A 24,538-nucleotide genomic window follows, 5' to 3' on the forward strand; every position below is an offset into this window, starting at 1 on the left:
CGGCACTATATTGGCATTCCCGAGATTGTTTGAGCGGAAACCTCCAATCCGAGGGCGGAGGCGTCGCCGTAGCCAAGGGGTACTTCCTCGTCTCTCTCTGCAAGCAAACACATCCGTTTCCACTCCCGATAACGTTATTCCCGCTATCCCACAGTGATTCCATGGCCGACCCCTCTTCCGACGATCTAGACCAACTCCTTGACAGTATGCTTCTATTCCCTCCCCGCTTTCTCCCCCTTATCTCTTAATTCCCACTCCGTTATCCCATCTCTCTACTTTATTCCAGGCGCTTTGGACGACTTCACCAAGCTTGATCTCACTGCTTCTCAAAGGTGTTCTTCTTTTCCCCTCTCTTCCATCCACTTCCAATCTTTAATTGGGTTAATTTCATTTCTATCTGTCTAAATAGGAGCGGTGGGGTTGGAGATGGGAAAGAAGGAGGTGGAGGAAGTGGGGAAGAGGGAAGGGCTTCTTTGCCCCCTTCTTCCTCGGTGCTGGGATTGGGTATAGGGCTGCCGGACCTGAAGGCGAGGAGGAAGGGGAAGCAGCGGGCTCCTCCCGAGGGATCTCACGCCTCCGAGGCGCTCGAGAAATTGACTCAGCAGACCCGCGAAGCCGTCCGGGGGCTGGAGTCGGCCACCGCCGCGGCCCCGAGAGGCGAGGGTGGTTTGGATAGCGAGGCCATGGTCGAGGACTTTGTCAAGCAGTTCGAGGAGCTCGCTGGGTCTCAGGCATGTGTCACGTTTTATTTTGTTCGTTTGTGTTTCAGAAATTAAGTTCTTAAGGATGTTTGGTTTCTGATAATTGGGATTTAGAATCATTTACATCGAGAAGAACGTAGATTTTGTGAATCTTCCTTTTATTTACTTCATTTATCTGCAGTTTATGATTGTGTCGCAGTAGTTTATGTGGTGGATTAAATTAGGGGAGCTTCTGGTAGATGTAGAAATGATTTGAGTTGCTTTTCATTGTTTTGGTTTATCATTTGAATTTATCATTCTGCAAGCTTATTTAGTGTTAGTTTTAGACAGTTACGTAAGTTGATTTTTGGCTTATAACCTCTATATGGTGACATATCAATTAGAGTTGGAAAAGGTTAGTTTTCGGTTTTGAGTTAATTATGGTCAATTTTAGCATAAGTACTATGCTCTAGTTGATAATGTTCTCTTTATATATTGGAAGGGAAATATTTCCTCTCCCTGCAACTGAACTGGTTAATATAAGATTGTTTTTCCTTCCCCTTTATGGTTGATAATTAACTATGGGAGGGACATAAATGGCAAAAAAGTGTTGCTAGGATCAATCTGCAGTTATGTGGGCTTCATAAGCTCCTCCTGCCTAGTTGAGGTTTCAAGTGACTCCAGGATTCAGGAATCTCTTTGTGCACTTTTAGTTATAGTGCCATGGAAGGACATAGTAGTGGGCAAATTGATAGGCTATATCTAAAACAAGTATGCATCAATGGGCAAAAAGGATGTATGGCGAGCAGACATCAAGTGTCCATGATTTAAGTTGATCTACCAGAATCTCTGGTCTTTGGGTTTCCAACTGCATGCATGATCTTGAGAAAGAGGAAGATAAGTGTATGGATTACTGATTTGAGTCTAACATGGTGTGAGCATCTACATTGGCCACAATTCATCAAGGAAAAAGTATGCTAACTGGTAGAAATGAAGCTCTTGATACTAATATTGATATTGCTATTATGATTCTTGACATCTTTGATTTAAAAAATAAGCTATATGGCTATTCTAGGCATCCGTAGAAGTCTTTCAGCATACAAATGGGGATTGAGCACACCCTAGGGGCACTTGGTAGCAAGGTACCTAGGAGCATCTTCACCAGCGAGGATTTTTTGAGGCAAAGAGAGATCATAAGCATCAGATATCCTGGATCTTGGGACTTGGGAGTTAATAAAACATTAACTTCATGGAAGCTGAAACCTCCTCCACCCAATTATCTTACCTAATATGATACCAATGCCGGTGATGACGACCTTTGATTAGGGCAAGAACTATTATGATGCTTATGAGCCCTATGATGAGTAAGCAACGACTGGAGGATTGGTTAATTAGGTCCTGTTACTGTGGGCTATGAGTGAATTTTGAGCATTACCGTGACCATGTATTCCCTGACAAGTTCTTTAATTAGTCAAATAATGTTAAGTATTTCTTGAGGTGGCAGACTACTATTATGCGAAAGTTTTTAACTTTAAATTGGGAAGAAATATATAACCAAATATTTGCATAACTAATGCCCAATAAGGCTGATACTTATACGAGGGTAAAAAATTATTACTTTCACATGTATAGAACTTTCAGAGGGTGAAAAAAAATATCCGGAGCTTCATGGTGGGTTTACGAAGTCATTTAAAGATAAATCTTTTTTTTAAAGAAAAATAAAGAAGCCATTAGTTCAACTGTTTAGAAATATATAAGAGTTATGCGAACATAGATCTCATTCCCCCTTCCCACCCACCCCTTTCTTCTTTTACAGGCATGATGTGATTTGATGCTTCCCCTGGATTTTGTCTTGGGCCTTCGAGGAAATTTTGAGGCTTAAATTCTAACTTTATTGTCTTGTAATTTTCAAAGTGCATGTTTGATTGCTTTTATGCGCTCTGTGACAGCAAATACCATTTTAAAGTATTCAAAGAGGTTATGATGTCCCAAAACCATTATGTATATTTTATTGGTTCTGATTTTCATGAGCTCATTTTTCAGTCTATCTAGTGGCACACGGAACAAACTGCCAAGTTAAGCAAAAAAAAACAAACTGCCAATCCTTAAAATTTCCAAATTAATTTCTGGAATAGCATTGTACTTCCAATTGCTGTTTGTAATTGGCTGAATGCCCATTAACATCTGGAACATTTAAAATGGTTGACAAGAAAGACACTGTTTGCTATAGTGAATACTGCAGTGACACGTAGTCCCTGATGTAACGAGAATGGTGCTACTCATTTATTTAATAGAACTTCAATGAGGTTCATCCAATAAATCTTAAAGCAGAATGAATTGACAAAAGTATCGAGATTTAAGTACCCTTTCATTATTTGCACAGATAGCACCTCAGGACTTCACAGGGTTGCACCAGCAAATATTTGGTAGCTACAGCTTACATGTTCATTTGGATATATCCATGATTGTCTAATTATTTGACAAAGTACAATTACCTTCTGATGGCTTTGATTTTTTCTGGTGTTATTGTACCAACGAGGATGAGAATTATGCCTGAAGATTAATCAAAGACTTAACCTGTATTTTTTTTATGCCTTTCTATATTTTCATTGGAAATTGGATAGGATACTCTGGAATCATCATGGAGATGAAAATCTGTATTCCTTCCCCTATTTGCTTTATGTTTTTTTTTGGCTTGGAGACTTGTCAGGACAAATTATTACTTTAACTCAGAAATCCTGATTTAATTAACATTCGCACCATGGATTGATAAGTAATAAGCATGGTAAGAGAGATCTCTAGAAAAATGATTTTGAAATGTTATATTCTGTCCCAGAGTTACAGTAATATCATATATGATTAGTAGAGGTTATAGACTATATAATGAAAGCATTATTATCTTATGTATGATCATCCAAATATTCAGTTAAATTCTTGTTTAACATCAATAGAAAAGGGAAAATCTTGCTTTTATATAAAAGAAATATACTCTATTGCCTACAGAGGAATGGTGTTTACCTGAAGCACTATTATTCTGTTTGAGTGATATGCCTTTTTTGGATGTAGAGATTTTTCATTTTATTCTTTTACCTGAGGCATTACTTTGGTTTCTTGAATCTTTCTAATGGTCTATTGGATTGAAATTATTATGTTTCTAACACATTGATTTTTCTATTATATAGGATATGGAATCTATTGTTGAAACTATGATGCAACAACTTTTGTCCAAGGAGATTCTTCATGAACCTATGAAGGAAATTGGAGAAAGATATCCAAAGTGGTTGGAGGAGCACAAAAATAGATTGAACCAGGAAGAATACGATCGCTATCATCGCCAATATGAGTTCATATTGAAGCTGAATGATGTATATGAAAATGAGCCTGAAAATTTCTCTAAGATTGTTGATCTCATGCAGAAAATGCAGGAATGTGGCCAACCTCCCAATGATATTGTTCAAGAGCTTGCCCCTGATCTTGATCTAAACAATCTGGGCCAAATGTGAGTCTTCCATTCTATATTCTGGCTACATAACATTCTAATATACATTTTCTAAGTACCAGAATGTATCTATTATGACATTTTCCCTTGATTGATTATTAGGATTTTTTTTAACCAATAACACAGGCTCTAAGGTACTGGCTAAAGCTTGCTGATCTTAGGTCCTGGTTCCTGATAGAAATGTGATATACACATGTTTTCTCCTTTTATCTCCTCTTTTAGATGTGTCATAGATTAGATTAAAATTCCATCTTGATCTCAGACATGTCTGTTGATTCTGTATGAGTTTCTGTCATTGCATATAATGTCGGCGTCATTCTAAAGGACTTCCTTAACATGTTCAGAAGCTTCCATTAAGGATCCTATGTTTTTGATTACTTGGACATTGGTCAGGGAAGTACACCCACATTGTTGCGAGTGTATTGTTTGAGAAATATGCTTCTTGTGAACATCTTGTGTGAGGAAGGCCTCAAGGCATGTGCAGAAACTCTTGTAAGGCCTTCCATGTTTAGATAAACGAAGAAATGAGGTCAGGCTCACCTTGCACTTGGCTGAGTTAAGCATGTCAATGGGGCATTCACTTCCATGTTCTGACCCCTGACCATAGCATGCCCTGTCCAATTTTATTTAGACTCTGATAATTATATAATGAATTCTATTCAATGGACAATAGATCCAGATCCGAAAAGCATTGCAGCTTTAGAACAGGTATCAGTGGTCCAAGGACAAACCCAGATGTAGAATTAACATAATAAGCTAATGGAGACATTGTGGTCTTATCAGTAACGGTGGAGACATTTTAGAATTTGTTAAACTTCTTTAATGTCTTTGGAGTATGAACCATAGCTTTCTTATGGATTACCTTTTGTTAGTGTTTCTGCTGCTAAATAAGTTGCACCTACCTGCCTCTCAACCTTCTAGACAGAGAGATGGTGAGCATAAGGTTGCATGTAAAGGTATTGTTTCTAAGAAATTTTCATAATCCGAACCTGGGGAAACTACCATGTGCAGTCAAAAGATTGTTTTGCCTCCACTACTTCCATATTGTTTTGACCTAATGATAAAGGTGGGTTTGAGGTACTGATGCACTTGGTTTGTAACTCATATTCACCCTTTTCATTTCTAGTGCCTACTGTCAGAACCCTTTTATGCTAGTGTGCTGTGCCATCTTACAGTGCATGAATGCAAAAGCTTTCTGAAGTATAGTAAAAACTAGATAAGTTTTCTAGCCCTCTTGGTCAGATCCTGTCTGTTTCAGCTTGAAATCTGCTTCAAAATGCTACGTAATGACCAGCAACAGTCTTTATTTTACAGGCCTTGTCTCAGATCCATTAGTTAATTTGCATGCAACTGCACACCATTGACTTTTTATTTTTAATTTTACCTTTTGTTTATAAGCTGTCGTGTCTTTAAATTTTCCATACCTAACAAACATGGCTTTGAAGTTGTTAAACTTTTAAATACCTTAGAAACCCTTGAGAATCTCCCAAATACTCAGAGAATCCTTTCCGTTACAAGTCTGTTTCAATTCAATTGTATTCTCTGACATCAATAGGATTTAACTTTCCTTACAAGTCGTCTACCCAATTCCAGTTTCTAATGCAAGTAGTTGGAAAATCAGTAGGTGAGGATTGTTATAAACTTATAATTATGTGACAGTTATGGAGGAGAAAAGGTCAAAAAGCTAGGAATGGAACAAATATTCTTGACTCGAGCGTCAGTTGTTTTGCCAGATTTGTGACTAGGATCTTGAGATCATGTTCTATTCTTGTCAAACACTTCACTGAAACATTACTGCAAGAAATACCCCTAGCACTAGTAAGATTTCTCATTAGTTTATTGAAGATCGTGCTTTTAAGTCTTTAAATGACTATAATCATTTACATCTCCTTAAGTGAAGGGTAAAAAGCCTGAAAAAAAAGTTGTGGCATAATTAATTTTCTTCGGTTGTAAGTGCAGCCCATTTTCAGCCTAAGCTAATAAACAGATTCAAGTCTTATGTTTTGAGTGCAAAAGGATTAGATCTTTTTGTTGAAGATCTTTTTATTTTGTTAGCATTGAGGATGAAAGGCATGTGAAATGAAAATGCCGACATCAACAAATGATGTAGATGGTACCAGAAGTAAAAGTTGAAAAATTCATGGCATTGACCTCCAAATAGCATATATGGCTTATTTTGTTATTGGTGACATGATGTTGGTTGATGATGCATCCATGGAAGGGCAAAATATTAGTTGAGGTTGTCTGTGAAACTTATAGATGATATTAATTAAAAACTATTTAATGAAACCCCAATAACCCTGTTTCTTTTTCTTTATTAGCAACAGCAGTGAGAATGTGTCATAATGAGGATGTTGTTAGAACTGAGGATGAAGTTTCTTGAACAATTTTCATTACCTTGTTTCCATTTTATTGAAGGATGGACACATCATTGAGAATGTCGCAGCAAGGATTAAAGCAAGGCTCGTACAAATGCGCCTAGGCATAATTATGCTATCATCAACTATTATGTAGATAAACACCTTTGAATTTTATGGATCATCATACTAGGTACTGAAAAGGGCATAACATAGTTACCTAGACCAATGGCAACTAGTGAACTCATCTTCTTATCGAGACAGAGGTTAAGGCACCTTACATAGCCAATATGTGTGATTTGGAGTTTTTGCAGGCAGTGAGAAACAAGGTTAAGATTTAACAATATTATCAATGTGTGCTGTATTATGTCAATGATACCTACTGTATAGAGGTCTTCCCAGTGCAGTATATAGTCAATTTGCCTTGTGACTTACGAGGCATGCATTGAACTCGTTTTGATAAGTATCACTTTTTAGCACATTATGATACATAAACAATGCACAGAGATAAGTATTGACAAAGTTAATATTGATTGAAGTCAAACTGATTATGAACTTTATATTGTGTTAGTGGTGTTAAAAAAGCAAAATAAGTATTCATTCATTGCATTAGACATGTCTAGATGAGTCAAACATATTATATAAAAATTTAAAGGTCATTAAAAAGTTATAAAAAGAATTCATATGAATTAAAGAGAAGCTTCTCTTGCATATCACTGTAAGTTTAAACTGGTTGACTGAGTTGTGTATTCCCAAGCTGGTTTATGGCAGGCATCGTCTTGATACAGATACTATCCTGAGCGATGACCGATACGGGCACAACATGCGAAAACTTTGTTCTTGAACATAAAAACATAGCTCGTTCCCAGTTTATCCCATGAATTTTGTCAACATTTTTTCCCTCCACCGGATGGTAGTGTACATATTAAAATGTTTTGGTGATCATTTATTTCCATCATAGATATGATAAAATTAATTAATAGCCTCCTAATATCACCCAGCAAACTGAGAAATCAGGAACCATATGACCAGTTCAACAAATTCAATCACAAAGGCAAATTACAGCTCTAGATGAGCGCAGGATGAGTCAGCAAAGCTTAGGATGTTGAGGTAAATGTTACAGTACAACTAGGAAGAGTAGAATTAGATACAAGTAATTAGGCTAGACTAGGAGGAGCACCTTTAACATGGGTTTGAACATGTGCAGTATAGGTCAGAAAGTCCTGATGAGGAACAGATTGATTCCGGTTTAGGAGACTAGAAAAGAATAAAGGTAGCAAAGATGACTTATACAGGACTAGTACTAGGGTATATGGAGGTAGCTTTTGTTTCTACGGGCAGTGTGTGATAGCAACCAATTGTGTATTAGGATTAATAGGTAATTAGATGAGGAAGCTGATATAGTTTTAATTCTTGACTAATATTTAAATTTTATCAGTGGATGAGAAGTAATGCTGATATCTCAACTCATGCTATTCATGCATCAATGGCTGAACTTCTGGTATCTGGTATAGCTGCTACAGCAGAGGACAGTGTATAGGTCAACATTTGTTTGACAAACTTATATTGTTGCTTTTGTTGGCAGAACCATTTGAAAGAGAGATCATATTCTGCATCTACCACTGAGCTTTGGCTAATTACAGGATTGCTCTAAAAGCACCTAGTTATGCTACCAATTATGCATCTGCTTGGTACAATCCCATGAATGCCTGACAGGATTGCTTGAGATGATATGTATCTCATCATCTTACAAACAATCTGCTCATAGGATTTTAATGTTTTGCTTTAAAATTGCACATTTGTGAATTTTAGCTTCTCTTTTTTTTGTTTTGTTTTGTCCTGCAGATCACCAGAGCTGCTCCAGTCTACATCCAATTGCTGTATAATGTAAATTGGGCATTGTCTCTCAGTATAGCAAACTTTTTGCTCCTCTTTCTTCTTTCGGGATGTCGAGAATAAGTTGGTTTTACTTCAATGTTTGCTTCCTCTCTTTGATTTTTTCGCATGAAAAATTTTATCAGTATAGCATAATTTATTATGTTAATGCTTTTGAGTTTATAATATTTTTTGGGTTTGTAATGTCCCCATTTGAATGCCCCCTTTTTTGGGTACCAAACTGGTACGGCGCTGCTTAGTACCAAGGGATGAAATGCTGTGGAACCAAATAAGATAGTGTTTCTGTCCATTTTCTTGATTTAACAACTATATTACAGGAATCTGTATGCTATGTTATGCAGTCAAACTATATAGAAACTGTATCCGTTATTTCACTGCATGATTTAACAACAATATTTATTTAGTGGATCTGGTTTTTTTTTTTTTTTTTTTGACGTAGAAACAACAGACTTGTGGAGATAGTTGTGCTCTGGCATCTGAGAGGCCGAGCGGGTGCCTTCCATTGACGAAGTAGCACTCCTTTCAAACAAGGGTGCGACCTTTAAGGTGCTCTTTTTTTTTTTGCTAAAGCACCTTTAAGGTGCTCTTCTTCGGTTAGAATTAGAACGTCACCGGAAAAAAAATAGTTTCATGTACGGTAATTAAGGAAGAATTTTCCGAGAAGGCTATTATGAGAGTGAAAAAAGTACACAAATCTTAAAATATTTAAAATATTATAGATCGATTCTTGGATAGCGGTATTTTGGGAATAAAAAAATTTTAACGTGTGATATTGGAACTGTTGGCTATTGGTTAACCGTATACGAAATATTTCGACTGCTTAACCGGTGTTTTGTCTCAACCTCGAACTACTAAACCGTTTGTCTGTTTTTGTATCTAAGCAACAATTGATCATGCTGCTTTTTGACCATTACAAACCTTCAATATGCTGATTTCTACATTCAAGTGGGGGAAAATAAACAAATTATCGAATTATAGCCGGATATGGAGGCTCTGCCCTAACCTCACTCGCTTCCTCGCTGCCCGCCCAAAGTCTATCTCCAAGTTTCAGCGGCCGCAACCCAATGATGATGCCCCTAGCCTAAGGAAAACCATGAAGCCACCTATCCCCTCTCGGTCCTTGTTTGAGCAATAGGAGGACTTGTTTTTTTTTTCTTTTTTTTTTCTTTTGATAATAGGATGGATCATACAGCTCTAGTAAGAGCAGTAAGTCAAAAGATACAATAAGGTGAAAGAAAAAAAAATGTAGCCTCAAATCTATCCCACAAACAACTATCTGAATGCTGAGCTCCGAAGCAACCCAGTCAGCCATTAATAACCATTATGTTTGCCTTTCGATATACATGGTTAGCCCAAAAGGCGGCACAACCCATAAGAGCTTATTTTTCTAAAGTTACTCTATTTTACACTTTTCTATTTTATTTTTTATTTTTTATTTTTTATTTTCTTTTTTTGTTCCGTCACTTCCAGGGGATGGATCCATGAAGCTACTTGCATATGCCATGATAAATGCTTGCATGAGGCTGTGGGGATCCCCTATAAAGATGATTCCCTTTTTTCTATTTTTCCCCCGGTAGCCAAGAAACAGATACAAAATCAAATCAAAACCAAAACAAAAATTTACAAACAGCACTATCTCCTCAGATAACCAAACCCATGTGCATCTGCCCATAGAGTTATCCCCAAATGAGCTTGGAAGAACATCTCCTTGCTGCAGCACAAAATCCTAAGCAAAAGCTTGCCCGACAAACCAATCAGCTGCCTGATTGCCCTTCCTCTTAGTCTTAATATGAGTTGCTCTAAAAGAATTGAGCTTAGCCCTCCAAGCATATATATCATTCAACAGTGGGTTGCATTGTGATCTGTCATTAGAAGGTTTAGAAATCCAATTACTAACAGTGGCTGAATCACCTTCCACCCAAATTTTCATTGCCTGGTAAATCACCACAGCATAGAATAGACCCAACCAGGCCCCAACTAATTCATCAAACACAACAGACCAAGAGCACAGCTTCTTGCCACCAGCCATAAAGATATTCTTTTCGGCAAGCTCTTCTTGATTCTTTCTCCAGGTAACATATGATAAAACAAAACAAATAATAAACAAACATAACTAAACAATCTATATTAAAAAATAATCACACAGAATCTACTTCCTTTTGAAAACATTCTGTTTGGTAGGATTAGAGTCATGCATTCATTGGATACTGCCGCTATAATCAGATCAATCGCATGTCCTATTTGAAAGCCGTGCCCCTAGAGATACCCTTGCTTTGAACAGATGAGAACCAACGAAAAAAAATTCCAATTTTAAGAGTATCACTTTTTGAAAAATACAGGCATCCAACCGTTACATCTTCGTCAATGGATCAATTTGAGACATAAATTTGCATCAACCTAACTTGAGCTAATCATCTACTTATAGGCGTTATGAGGTTAATCAACATATCCAGCCAACCTCATTTGTCTTTTTTTTTTTTTTTAAGTGAAAGGTCTGACTAACCTCATTGGTTGAAACCATATATAGCACGAATACAAATTTAGTTTTCATTGGAAACGCATAGGCTGTAACGCTGTCTGGTTTGAGTTCTTTGGGAACAAAGAAAGAATAAACCCTGAAATAAGGGAGGAATAGCTGTTCCGGTCATGCCAGCTTATTCCTAGAATAACTATTTCCAAGAAGGGTGAAATAACTTTATCTCTTACGAAGCAACGCCCTCTTCTATTCCTTCTTTTTTTATATGAGTAATACCATCAAATCCTTAATCTAGAGGTTATCTGTCATGATTTTCTTTTAAACAAAATTCAGCCAAACATAACAATGAATAACCTTTTTTATTCTACCTCTTTATTTTTTTTTATATGAATAACACCATCAAATCCTTAATCTAGAGTTTACCTGTCATGATTTTTTTTTAACAAAATTCAGCCAAACAGAAAAAAACAGAACCTTTTTTATTCTACTCTTCTTATTCAAAATGCAGCTCAACACAAAATCTGCAAATCTCCTACACTAGAGAGAGCAGAAAGATCTTAACAAGATAACATGTATTCTTCTAGTTCTGCTCTAAAAATTTAAGAACATGACTGAACTTTTGTCCTTTTTTTTTTGAGAAACAAAAGTTCTTTGAGTTCTATTAAAACAAATTTTCCAAGAAGAAAAAGAAATGAAGTCTATTAAAAGCTTATATGCAACAAACTGAAACAACATCAAAACCCCCTACCACCTCATTGATTTATTCACCAACTACACTGCACAAAACCACACCCACCAAAATCCAATGATCCCATGAAGAAATAAGCACCATCTCACCTCAACCCAAAAATATGCCCATACTTTATTATATTGCTAGCATGGAGACTACATTCAACGTGCTCGCGTTAGCTCCCAGCATCCCAAAGGAGTGATCATCAGCAATGGCCCGCCCGTGCAATAGTTGGAGAGATCTTCGCCGGTGAAGAAGATCCGATGGAGATGGAGGAGGATGCAGCCCTAGGCATAGAGCCGGGAAAATGTTAGCCAACACGTCAACCCAACTTATGTTCGACCTATAATAAGTAAATTTGAGTTTGGGCTAAATGGTTCAGATTGTAAACAAGTAGACCTATTTAAGCTGTTTAATAATTGGGTCGAATTGAAGTTTCAGCCCTTTGACCCATTTACTGTATTTAATAATTGGATCAGATCGGGTTAAATAGGTTAAGCAGGTTACCTTTTAATAAATATATTAATAGATCATATAGGTTATACAGATTAATAGGTTAAGCAAGTAAGCTGTTTAATAAATAGGTCGACAGGTTAATATATTAAAAGGTGGAGCAAGTTGGGTTGGGTTGTCTATTTATAAATATGGCAGGTTCAGGTTTTATGTCCTAATTTGTTTAATAAACAGATCAGATGTAGAATTTTTGGATTTGATCCCTATCTAATCTGATTTATATATGATCCGACCTGATACGATTGCCACAGGTCTACGTTGGCTCTAGAGTCGATTCAGGATTTTTGTTTAAGCGAATCTTCGGACCTAATTCAGGCTCGAAGCCCAAAACATTCCGGTGGGGCTCGAATTGAGGCGTGGCTTGGCCCGGCCCATCATGTTTAAAGCCCTACGGGAAGCTGGCTAGGGTTTAAGGAGTTTCGAGGGTTAGGGTTAGGGTTTGCCGCTTTATTTGTGACCGGCCTTTTCGCTGTCGCAGAGCGAGAGCGAAGAGAAGAGGAGGAAAGCGGAGACCAGTCCATCCCCCGATCCTCTGCAGCCATAGTAATCCACTCTCTCTATCTCCTTCTCTCGTTCTAGTTTCGTTGTCCCATCGATCTCTCTTTTGCTGCTCTTGATTTCCTAATCCTTCCCTGTGGTGATGTTTCTCTCGTGATCAGGTGAAGTATTCGAGAGAACCGAACCATCGATTAAGTGTAAGCTTTTCGATCTCTGCCCCGATTTGGTGCATTTTTTAAGTGTTAAGCTTTAGTCTTGGTTTCTTGGACCTGATGGCTTCTCATCTGGTTCTGTTGGCACCCCGAATCTCCCATTTTGGGCGTCTGTGTTTTGTTTTGTGTATGGAACCCTAGATTTTCCAAATTCTCTGACAAAAGCTTGTTGATTTACAGGATCTGGACTCGAGTTTATAGGACCATTGAACCAGAAACAGGCCTGGACCTAACCCGTCTATGCCTAGGTCAGTGGCATAATAGAGGCGGCGATTTTTCAGGAGGAGATCGATCACGATTATAAAAAGGCCGCATTTTTGGGCGCATTGCGATTGAGAAGCGAGGGGGTTTTAGAGACGGCGGCGGTGTTCGGAGGGGGTGAGAGTTTTTGCGGTACTATCTTCCCCCCCTAAAAACAAGAAGATGGCTTCGGGCGATAACGAGCAGGCTCACAAGGCCCATCGGTCCCGGCAGTCCGGTGCTTCTGCGAAGAAAAAATCAGACAAGAAGAAGAAGAACCAAGAATCTTCCGATGCTGAAAAGAAGCAAAACCCTAAGGTAGCAATCTCCTCTATCTCCATGGCCTTTCAGATTGGGCAGCGGTTTATCTTTCTCCCTTTAGTCGCTTTCTTGTAACTCTAAATTTCTCGCGATAGATATTACTCTGCCTCTTCCCTCCTTGTTTCTTCGACCAAATTATTCTTTCTTTTAATTTGATCTTATGGTTGAATTACAATTTGCTTGAGATTTCTGTGTGTGCTGGCCAATTGGTGGGTTGGGACATACCTGAACGAATTCCAGACATTATGGACACAATGTCGTGGGAGAATTTGTGATGGCACTTAATTTCCAGAGAAACAATGAACTTTGAAAAATTTGCATTGCTAGTCTATGATAGGAGTCTATTTCATAGATAGGAGCTATGTAAAAGCTTCACTAGGGACAATAAAGACAAAGTTTCCTCTTCTTTTGTTTGCATGACTAAAAGCAGATCTGTTCGTCTTGTCATCCATTAAATAGAAAATTTCATAGAAGATCTACATTAACTGTGAAAATTATGAAGCTCTTGAAGAAATCCTAACAGAATGATGAGAACTCAAGTCATTCATTGGTCCATAATAAGGCTTGACGATAGAAAGTAATAAGATATACCTGTTAACCTGCATGTCCTGATCTAGATACAACCTTTGGAAGAGATGCTCGGATGTAAATTACAACTCCCCTTTGGCTGGAAGGTGCCTTATTATCTTTTGTGATTTCTTGGATCAACTTTGATTAAAGATTCACATGAAATGTATAAAGGATCGTATTTTATGATGACATGTATGATCAATAGCATTATTGTTTTTATGAGATGCATAACCGCGATATTGTCATCTTGTTTTGGAAGAAGAAGAAATTTCTTCAACTATTGTAGATTCCAATGCAACATGGCTTTTATACAGAGTTAACTCTGTGTGCGATACCTTTCATGAAGGGTCAACTTTTAAGATCAAGAAGCATTATGCAGGAGTTTGAGAATTTTATATTAGTGAGTTCTCACAATTTTATCAACTCTTTAAAATTTGGTGCTGAATTCTTGGGCCAGACAACTTTGGACAGGAGAGAGGGCTGCCTTTTCATAATAGCAAGTTGTTTGGTGGGTAGGGACACTTATGTTGGTGGTTACAGAATTCGAGCTCATGCACCTTGTAGCAGACCTATAAGGCGTCCCTCATACTTAGAAGGAGATTGTGTGAAAAGGGAAGATGATAGTTGATATAGGAGGTTGCATTCATATTTGAGGCACATTATAGACCAAACTGAATTACACATCCCTATATGAAAGTGGAAATCACATCAACAAGTTCTATATTAGTCAATTGTAATGGTGAGGGTGGTTTTTAGTAGTGAACTTCTGCTACCACAAAAATCTCCATATTGATTACCCTTGGTCCTTTTAGTAGTACATGGTTATTTTGTATGCTTGTGAAGTCCTTATTCCTTATCGTGGTATAGTTTGAGGTCAATTAGCTGTTTGCCAAGGTATATTTGTGGAGTCATGTGGCTATCATAACTTAGTTTGGGATTTGAAGCTATGTAGACCATCTCTTAGGGTATTGTAATTCAATTTTGTTTTTCATTTGTATTAATGCCTATGAGCACAAACAAAGAAACCTTGAGAGGTTCCTTCCCAGTTGTGTGAGCTTAAACTACATATATAAGAAGGTTGGTCTTTTGCCAGTTGCCGCTTCATGTTTTATGGCAAGCCTCTTTCCTATCCAAAGTTGCCTTAGCCAGGATTTAGGTGCCAATTTAGAAGGTTGATTTGAAGTTGGAGTCAATCATATAATTTTATCAGTTTATTGAATTTTAGTCCACAAAGCTGATTTGTACAAATGGGGCAGTCTTGTTACTTAGGTTTGTGGCTGGGGTGGCCGTGACTTTTGGCTCATTGCAATTTTTTGAACTTGCATGAAATTCTAAGTGCATTTTGTTAAACTATTTTCTCTTCCATTATCAGATAATGCTGTTCAGTCTTATTCTGTTCCTGTTTGTCTTTTCAATTTACCATTACTAAAATTCAGCAAGTATGCGAACGAGATGACTCATCATAATAGAAAAGTATAAGGGAAAAAGGGAGGAAGAATAAGATAAAGAGATGAGGGAAAGAGAAAGTAAGGCATTGAATTACTTTGAAGATGAAGAAGCGATTGTTTTTTCTCCGAACTTAAATGAAAACTTCACATTGCATGCCAATGGATCCTCTTGTAATAAGAAACACCAAGACAATTCTTAATCATAAAATATCCCTCTTAGTGTGTAGGGCCACTTAGGGTAGGAAAGGGAGAAAAGAAAGTGTGGTTGATATGGGCATACGGATGCTCAAGAAGGAAAGGAGGGCTAGAATCTGCTTTTCTCTAGTTCTCTATTTGACCAATATCTTTTATGGTCATATGACTAACTAAGGTTTGTTCGCATTTAAGCTATGCCACATGTTCACCTAATCTAAGCCCTTCAAATACATATATCATGGTTTGATCTTTAGAAGCAAGAAACTTCTACCCAGGAAACTCAAACCAGCAACTGCTTCCTAGAACTTCCTTATGTAGTGTTTTAGAGCATCTTTTCCCCTGCATTGCACTTGTACGATTCCCAAACCTGGCTCCCGATATTGGCAACTTCCATCTTACTCATACAATGAAAACCTCATTATAAGACTTGAATAGCATTTGAAAAATAACCATCGGGAGTCGGGACTATAACTATATCTTTCAATTTATATAGATGATCAAAATTTTCATGGTTGTACTTTTGTCAATAATCCCAATCTTGTAGCTTCTGGTTGCATCATAATTTCAATATTTTTTATTCCTCTGACGAGGAGCTAATCTTCACCTTTATTAATAGTATATTTGCATGATTGGAAGGTTCCAATCTGCTCATTCCCTATGGCATCATCTTTTGAAATCCTATATAATTTGCTTATTTAATTTGAAGAATTTTGAGAAGATCATGCAGAGAGCTCTTAGGATACCATGTCATGAGTGGCAATTTCTTTATTGATATAACAAAGTTCAAACACTAAAAGGAATGTCCACATCAATATCCATCAGATGCTCTTTATTACCATAAATTTGTACCTCTTTTCAGGAATATTTATCTAGGGAGGTTGTTGGGGGGCAAATTTCCATTCCCTTTGGTGCATCTCATTAATGTTTATAAGCCATGTTAATAATCAACGATCAATCAATGTTTTGCATGACATGCTAAATGGCAGATCACCATTTAGGATATGCAGTTTGCATGATTGGGAAAGAAGTTTCATGCTTATGAGCATGCCACACTGAGAAGAAAATTTCTTTAATTTTTTATACAATTAACAGATTTGATATTTATTTTTTTTCGAAGTGTATGACTTGGATTATACTAGAATGGTGCTGGGCATGTGTGATACATGTGAGGGAAGCATGGATGGCTATGATCATATGAGAGGAAGTGATGATGGTTGCGATCTTTTGTCTAATTGATGTACTCCCACTTTTACTTGGTGCAGTCTTGGTTTTTTTGCTTAAGTAGGAGTTGAAGCAAGCAGGATGTGTTTTTATTAAAGAAAGGGACATATAAAGCTACTTATGAATGAACATATGCCAATATTGCAATTTGAATGGAGGCTTAGGAATCATGGATGGTGGCTTGGGAGTAGCGTTATTATAGCTTAGATACTCTAAACTAGGCTTGAGGCTAAGCTTCACCTTACTAAAACTATTGGTTCTTAAAAAATGTCTTTCTTTTTTTTTGGGTGGTGGGATGAACTGTTAATGTTTCAAAATCTTTCAAATCAGTTGTTCAAGACCTTAGTGAGAAATCCATGGTTATATCTATTTAGGGAAGTTTTTATTTTTTCAGAGAAATGATGTCTTATACAAGGGTCAGTGTTTCAAAATCTTTTAAAGTGCTTGTTCAAGACATTAGCGAGAAATCCATGGCTACATTTGTTCAGGGAAGTTTTTATTTTTTTCAAAGACATGTTTTATACAAGGGTCAATGTGCCGCATCTTGTGCCCATGCAAGACACATGTTGGCATGGTATGTATCATGCATGTTGGTGAAATTCCGAACCTTGTCCAATAATCATGGCAAACAAAAAGGAACAGGCATACATGATACACAGTGTATTCTGCTGGTATTTTATTGGCATGGTGCATACCATATGTTGTGGACTGGCATATTACAGTACATCAGTCCATGGTTTTAGATTTCTAAGCCTTTATCTTAGTATGGGTGGTCACTGTATGGTTAGAATTGATTTGGATTTTGTGAGGATTTCGCATCTGTTGTTTTATCATTCTTTTCCCCCAAACTCATCTCAATATTCTTTGTTGTTCTATGGTGCTTATCACTGCTCACAAGTAGTTTTCTTTGATCAACAATATGCATTCCTGAGAATTTTTTCATAAGGAGGGTTCCTAGAAAGAATTTGGAACAGTTGCCTGCTGATTGATTTATGTTTCACTAGAGGATGATGCATACGACACACGTGGCCTGAAAAACAAGGACACTGATACAGTGAGAAATGCAGATACATATTGATGAGTTTTGAGAGCATACTGGAAAAGGCTTCCAGATGTTTCAATTGGGAAAGGCTTTTAGATATGGAGATGATTTAATTGGGGAATAGTGGGAAACATTGCGTAGCTTGGAAACATGGAGATGCTGGACATGTGCCTCATGCACATGAACTCCAAAGTTTGCATTATATTAGAGTAGATATATGTGTTGCAAATAAAGATAGACATGGGTCTATTCGAGGGACAGGAAATTGGTGTGGTTCAGTCATCAGGTTAACAATATTATTCCCAGAGAAATTGGTAAATTTTTGGATGTGGCGGTATGCATTACATATTCTTCTTTAACTAAATTATAGGTAAAACAAGCAAGTAATGCTTTTTTTAGCTGGAAATTTGATGGACAAAGTCTTCAAGCTCCTTTTTCTGATACTGTGTCTATATGCATTTTTAGGGACGTCTATGTGTTTATGAGAAGAATCTCGAGGAATTTGATTTTTGAACTTATATCCAGAATATGGTTTATGTTAGCAATCTTAACACTGTGCAAATGATTATACAAACTTTGCCACTAATGAGGTCTGTAATTGTTGCATCTGGCATTTTTGTGGAGACTTCTGGAAAGTTGATATCAGTTAATTCATGCATACTGTTGCTGAGGGTGCACAGCTACAATACCACCTTATTGGTTAGCTTATGAGAGCACTATTTTATAATTTTTATAATCCATTGTTGCAGGCATTTGCTTTTAATTCATCAGCAAAGGCCAAACGTTTACAATCCCGTGCTTCGGAGAAAGAACAGCGCAGGCTTCATATCCCAACAATCGATCGTTCAACTGGGGAACCAGCTCCATTTGTCGTTGTCGTGCATGGGCCACCAAAGGTAATGCCGGCAAGAGCTGTGGAATTTGACTACTATTTACCAGAGACAGTTTGTACTCTCTAAATTTTTATAACTAAATAATTGTAATTTGCAGGTTGGGAAATCTCTTCTGATAAAATGTCTTGTAAAGCACTATACTAAACAAAATTTACCTGAAGTTCGAGGTCCAATCACCGTTGTATCAGGTTTCTCCTTTTTTATTCCTTTTTTTCATAGATGCTGCTAGGCTGCATTCTTGCATTTTCTTTTATCGATTAGTTATGAACCTTTGGGATTACCCAAGTTTTATAGGAATTTATGCTTTGAAGTAGCTATCATTAGAAAATTTCTTGTGGCAGCTAAGAACTTTTTTCCCATTGATTCCAGGAAAACAAAAAAGAGTACAGTTTGTAGAGTGCCCTAATGATATAAATGGTATGATAGATGCTGCAAAAGTTGCTGATCTTGCATTGTTGCTAGTTGATGGAAGTTATGGTTTTGAGATGGTAAGTAGAATTTTGCTGTTAATTTTGTAGTTCATTCAGTAGATGTTCTTGCTAGTTACTCTGTGCTGCTCTGTAATTGGAGTTCTGCATGATGCTAGAGTCTTGAGTACGTGTGGTACATTACTGCAAACATATCAGCTTGTTGGCATTCATAATTTCATCCATCTTGCAAACTCAGGCAAGAGATGCCTCTGCGGTCTAGACTTCACTTTTGCTTTGAGTTAGATACGTATAAACTATTTGATGTTCACCAGTGATCCTTCTACTTTTTGCCCCCAATGGCTAAGCCCTAGTATCTGTATTCTTGAGGAAAAGATCATCCCCACTCTCTGCATCCCTAACAAGCATGATTGTAGATACTGAGTTATTTCTGTCTGGGCCACACGGATAACTGTTCCATCTCTGCTGGTTATGGATAGTTCTGCTTTTAGTAGGTTGTGAATGAAACCTGGTCATTTTTGTTCGAGAATTACAACTTTCTTTGCCCAAGGATCATCTTTCTTTCAAAATATGAAAGCTAATAACAACTCAGAAAATATTTGAAATTTAGTAGTCTAATGGATTTTCCTGTATTGCTTTGAGTACTTAATGTATAACTATTTTCTATTACCAAAAAAGCAATATCCCATGTTTATGGATCCAAGGGTAATAGATTCTTGTGCTACTTGCTTCTACACAAAATCATATGCCTCCCTGCTCGCAGTCTGTCGGTTGTCTTAGATCTTCCTTTCTTTTTTTTTTCAGGCATGATTGAGCAGATAGCGTTGCAAAATCATTTGCCTACTTTGTCCACATTGCTCTGTCTTAAGTTCTTTCTCTTTTGATGTATAAGATGGGAACCCATGTTTATCTGAAATTCTTGAAACCTTCTCTATAATAAACTGAGATAACAAAGACAATTGATTCAGCCATTCGGGTAATCTCTTAACCATCAAGTTGGACAAGCTCTTTATTTTCTTTGAATTTCTACTAAATACAAATTTTTCAAATTTTTTTCAGTGGTTAGGGTTTGAAAACCTTAGTTTTGAAAGATTCTTATCTGTAATATAGCTTTTACCCCTAGTTAAATCTCACCACTTAATACTATTATATATGTCCATAAGTAACTTTTAGCCACCTGTTTAACGTTATTAGTTGGTTTTTAGTCACTTGTATGTTTTTTTTCATCTAGAATACATGTTAATGTTCTAGGGCTGTCCTTTGGTGTTGGCCTGTTGCAAATGGAAACATTTTTCTCATCAATGTTTCTCATCCTACCGGACACTTTTTGTCACAAGCACTTCTCATTCATGTCAATGCTCGCTCATACATGTCCTTAATTCAATTTTAAATGACATGTACTCCATTAGCATACCTTGTAAGCTCATAGTTGTTAAAGCAATTCTTGACATATGCAAATTGCAGCTACTTAATGCAGATTCTTAATTTTCTTTCATGATTGCTCTTCTAGATGTGCACAAAAATTCTGTCCGAAATCGTTGATGTCATTTCTAAAAATGATGCAACCAAAACTTGTAATTGGCTGTAATTTTTTTATAAATCTCATTCAGTATGCTTAAATGCCAAGGACGCTGTATGTAGATGGAAATGTCGATCATGAGATTACATGAGGTGTGCAAATGGCAAATACGCTTTTTATGCGGCCACTGTCTTAACAGGTTTTGAGACCTGAAAATAGTATGGACCACTTACAATAATCAAGTGAATGATGTCACTCCATGTGGACATACTTTGTCTACATGTTCCATAGACTTTAGCAGTTCTGTCTAATTCTAGACCTATTCAAGCTTATAAGTAGAAGTTTCTTATTGCGTTGAATCATGGAGACTCAATCAAGTCTTTCTTTTGCAGGAAACTTTTGAGTTTCTTAATATTATGTCAGTTCATGGATTCCCAAAGGTTATGGGAGTCCTTACACATCTCGATAAATTCAAGGATGTCAAGAAACTGAGAAAAAACTAAGCAGCGTCTCAAGCATCGCTTTTGGGCTGAAATTAAGATGGGGCAAAACTTTTCTATTTATCTGGTCTAGTTCATGGAAAGTAAGTTTTTAAAATTTCTGCATGCTCATTAATTTGGTTCATCCTCTTATATCATAAGTATGCTTGATAGTTGATTATTAATGTCTGTGCTGAGAGCTCCAGGTTATCATTGCAAGTTGGTTTCTGCAAGTTGACAATAGCTTTAGTTTTCTAGCGATCTGAATAGTAATTCTCAGGAACGTTACTCATTTGTTTACTTGATTACAGATATCCTAAACGTGAAGTTCACAATCTTGCTAGATTCATTTCAGTTATGAAAGATCATCCTTTGTCATGGCGATCTTCGCATCCGTATATATTGGCAGATCGTTTTGAAGATGTTACTCCTCCTGAAAGAGTGCATAGGGATAGTAAATGTGATAGAAACATCACATTGTATGGTTACCTTCGAGGTTGTAATATGAAGAGAGGTACCAAGGTATTGCTTCAGGCCTCATGTTCTGCTGCTTTTAGTGCATTAGGCTTTATTCCATGATGGTGACAGATTGGATAAATTATGTTAATATGCTTCAGTCAGAGTAATTCCATCAATAAGTAATTCCTTCAATAAGTAATTCATGATAACTTATTTCTGGTTTACTTTTAGCTTCTTAATTGTCAAGGTAATTTGTACCTTATAATGCTTTTCTTTTCATTTATAAGTTATAACCTTCTAAAGTATTCTCTTCTTTGAGGGGGAGCAGATGCGTCTGTAGTCTATGCTGACTTTCAGTTTGGAAGATCATGTACGAACATTGATGAACACTACACTAGATAATGAGGGAATATGTCTACCAGATTGTTGAACTTTTAATCTCTTGCATGTATATTTAATTCGTTTTACTTTTCTTGAACACTCTTATCAAGGGACACCAAGTCATATCTTGAAGAGCTGAAGGGACAATCAATCATTTGAATCCTTCCTTTGTCTGCACTTCATTTTCCTTCAATCAATAATTTGGTGAAGATCTTTTAAATAGAAGCAATACGTTAAGAGAGAAGAGAGGAAGCATAGGCACGTCTAGTTAGTATCGTTCCTCATCAACAAAGTGCCTTCCGGCTCCCTCCTTCCTAAAATAATAGTCTGCAACATCATGTTAGTCATCATTGACTTATGCAAGTTTTACAAAGTATCAATTTGTAGCTCTCTTCCTTCATTGTTGTAGGGCTATTCAGATACCAAAATCTTTCAAAGATTTTCTGACATCTGAGGAATCAAGGGACAAGAAGAGGCTTTCCCTCTTTTCCCAACAAATGATTTCTTATTCGGATCATTCCTCAACATAATATTTTATCATGGTAATTATATCATTGCATCGTAGTCATGAGTATGGACAATAAACTAACAATGTTGCTAAATTATGTCTTCACTGTCTATTGTTCCTAAAGATGATCCAACTAGTATGTCTATGATCCCGACATTCATCTGCAATATTTAATTATATTTCAAATTTTTGAAAAGTAATAAAGAATTTGTCAGATAAGTTAACATTGTTGCTAGATGACATGTAATTGAGATTGTATAATTTAATGAAAACATTCATATTTAATCCAAAGGATCAGGCTAAGCTGCCAGTGGAGGCATATCTTGGATATGCATATGGTCATTTAATTTCACATTTAGCAGATTCATAAGAAATATTACTAACTTATAGATGGATACATAATGGATAAATATTGAAAGAAAGTGGATTCATTTATTACTTTTTTGATTCACAAGATCGCATTATATGATGAGTGTAGAACATGCTTGGATAACCAAATCACTATTAATTGCACAAACTATAAACAATTAAAAAGAGTATACAATTAATCTAATAATTAAGAGTAAAAAACACATTTAGCTAATTTACGTTTATTAAGAATTATGACATACTATCACATAAATAAGTAGATTAAAAAACATTATTACAAGATATGGACTAAACATTAGGCTTAATTATATTGTAAATTAATTCACATTAATAGCAAATCCACATGTACTTAAATAGTAAAAACTCCTTTATTAAATGATTATATGCTTATCCATTTATGATCCACAAGGTCAGGTTAAGCTGCCAAGCGAGTATTGGATGCAGGCATGATGAGTTAATATTGGAATTAGAAAATAATATGTACGATGCCATATTTATTTGGAGAAATATAAATAGATTAATTACAAAAATGATAGATATTAGAAAATAGTGATAATTTAATTAAATGGATACACATTATGTAAATAAAATGATTATATAATGTGAAGATGCATATTAGCTAAGTAACCATAAAAATATCATGTTATCATATAAATAACAGCATAAATGAGCATTATGACAGAATATGTGGCATTATTATAGTAAATCAGAGAGTCAGCAAGTGAGACAGTGGTGATTAGCCAAATTTTGGGGATATAAATAAGGACCTTCCAAACTTTTAATTATAAAATATGGAGGTGAGGATCACAGGCTTTGCCTGGTTGGTTGGTTTTGAAAATTGCAGGGTATTAGGAGGAAATAAGGTTTAAAAAGGTTTCTTTGTTTTTTTGGAGGGGGGGGGGGAGGGGGGCATGGGGGTATAGAGTGATTTGGTGTTGTCAATTTAAAACAGTGACTGAAGAATAAGTGGGATGAGGGTGCCTGCACGTCTCGTCCCCCATTCCTTTTAGAAATCGGGACTTGGAATGGCATGTGACTTTGATCCCTTCGGACGTGGAATTTCTTGCCCGTTCAATAGCATTCCTGCTCCTGAGTATTTGGGATTGTATGCAAAGCACACGCAATCCCCCTTCCCCTCGTTGTCCTGATCTTTAGGGCTTTGAGGTTTTTTTGATAAAATAAAGTGGGACTGGGTCTTGCACACCGTCTTAATGGTCTCGTTTGAGAAGTCACAAGCAGCAACCAAGGGCTCTTCGATAGAAAAAAGAAGAGAGAGAGAGAGAGAAGAGAGAGAGAGAGAGAGAGAGGAGTCTCGCAGTGCCCAGATTCGGGATTTCAATGCCCACAAAGCTTATAATCAAGGAGAACATCTTTTTTTGCCTTTAATTTAGTTAAAAATAAAGAAAATAAGGTGAAATCAAGTTTTTTTTTTGGTTTGACATGAAAATGCAGTATATTGTTGGGTAAGGATCAAGCTACAAGACTGTATTTTTTTTCAATATACATTTTATTCTTTAAATTATAATATTTTCAGCATGAATTAATTACTAAAACAATAGAATTTTTTTTTGGGGGAATGTATCATCCTTCATTGTTATTAAGCA

General features: G+C 36.6%; 2 protein-coding genes across 3 annotated transcripts in view; both read left to right on the plus strand.

Moving 5' to 3' along the window:
* Nucleotides 1–8,599, plus strand: LOC103711633 (peroxisome biogenesis protein 19-2-like). Of its 2 annotated transcripts, XM_026806422.2 has the most exons (6): nt 9–79; nt 155–204; nt 287–332; nt 410–731; nt 3,863–4,179; nt 8,382–8,599. In XM_026806422.2, the coding sequence occupies exons 2-6, from the start codon at nt 162–164 to the stop codon at nt 8,425–8,427; spliced, it is 774 nt and encodes a 257-aa protein (XP_026662223.1). In that variant the 5' UTR covers nt 9–79; nt 155–161; the 3' UTR covers nt 8,428–8,599. The 2 variants fall into 2 exon arrangements, with proteins under 2 accessions (XP_026662222.1, XP_026662223.1); XM_026806421.2 differs by lacking the exon at nt 8,382–8,599 and adding an exon at nt 8,122–8,375 and having other exon boundaries at nt 1–204.
* Nucleotides 8,600–12,577: 3,978 nt separating this feature from the next.
* The window catches only part of LOC103711632 (ribosome biogenesis protein BMS1 homolog), a 31,956-nt gene continuing 19,995 nt past the window's right edge, over nt 12,578–24,538 (plus strand). Inside the window, 11 exon segments of the mRNA XM_039126968.1 lie at nt 12,578–12,694; nt 12,811–12,846; nt 13,042–13,419; nt 18,648–18,794; nt 18,889–18,979; nt 19,161–19,279; nt 21,131–21,232; nt 21,234–21,273; nt 21,276–21,321; nt 21,529–21,739; nt 23,732–23,762. Coding sequence (XP_038982896.1) covers nt 13,285–13,419; nt 18,648–18,794; nt 18,889–18,979; nt 19,161–19,279; nt 21,131–21,232; nt 21,234–21,273; nt 21,276–21,321; nt 21,529–21,739; nt 23,732–23,762 — 922 coding nt within the window. The 5' untranslated portion in view covers nt 12,578–12,694; nt 12,811–12,846; nt 13,042–13,284.

The sequence above is a fragment of the Phoenix dactylifera genome, chromosome 5 (genome assembly GCF_009389715.1).
Source record: "Phoenix dactylifera cultivar Barhee BC4 chromosome 5, palm_55x_up_171113_PBpolish2nd_filt_p, whole genome shotgun sequence".
NCBI lineage: Eukaryota > Viridiplantae > Streptophyta > Magnoliopsida > Arecales > Arecaceae > Phoenix > Phoenix dactylifera.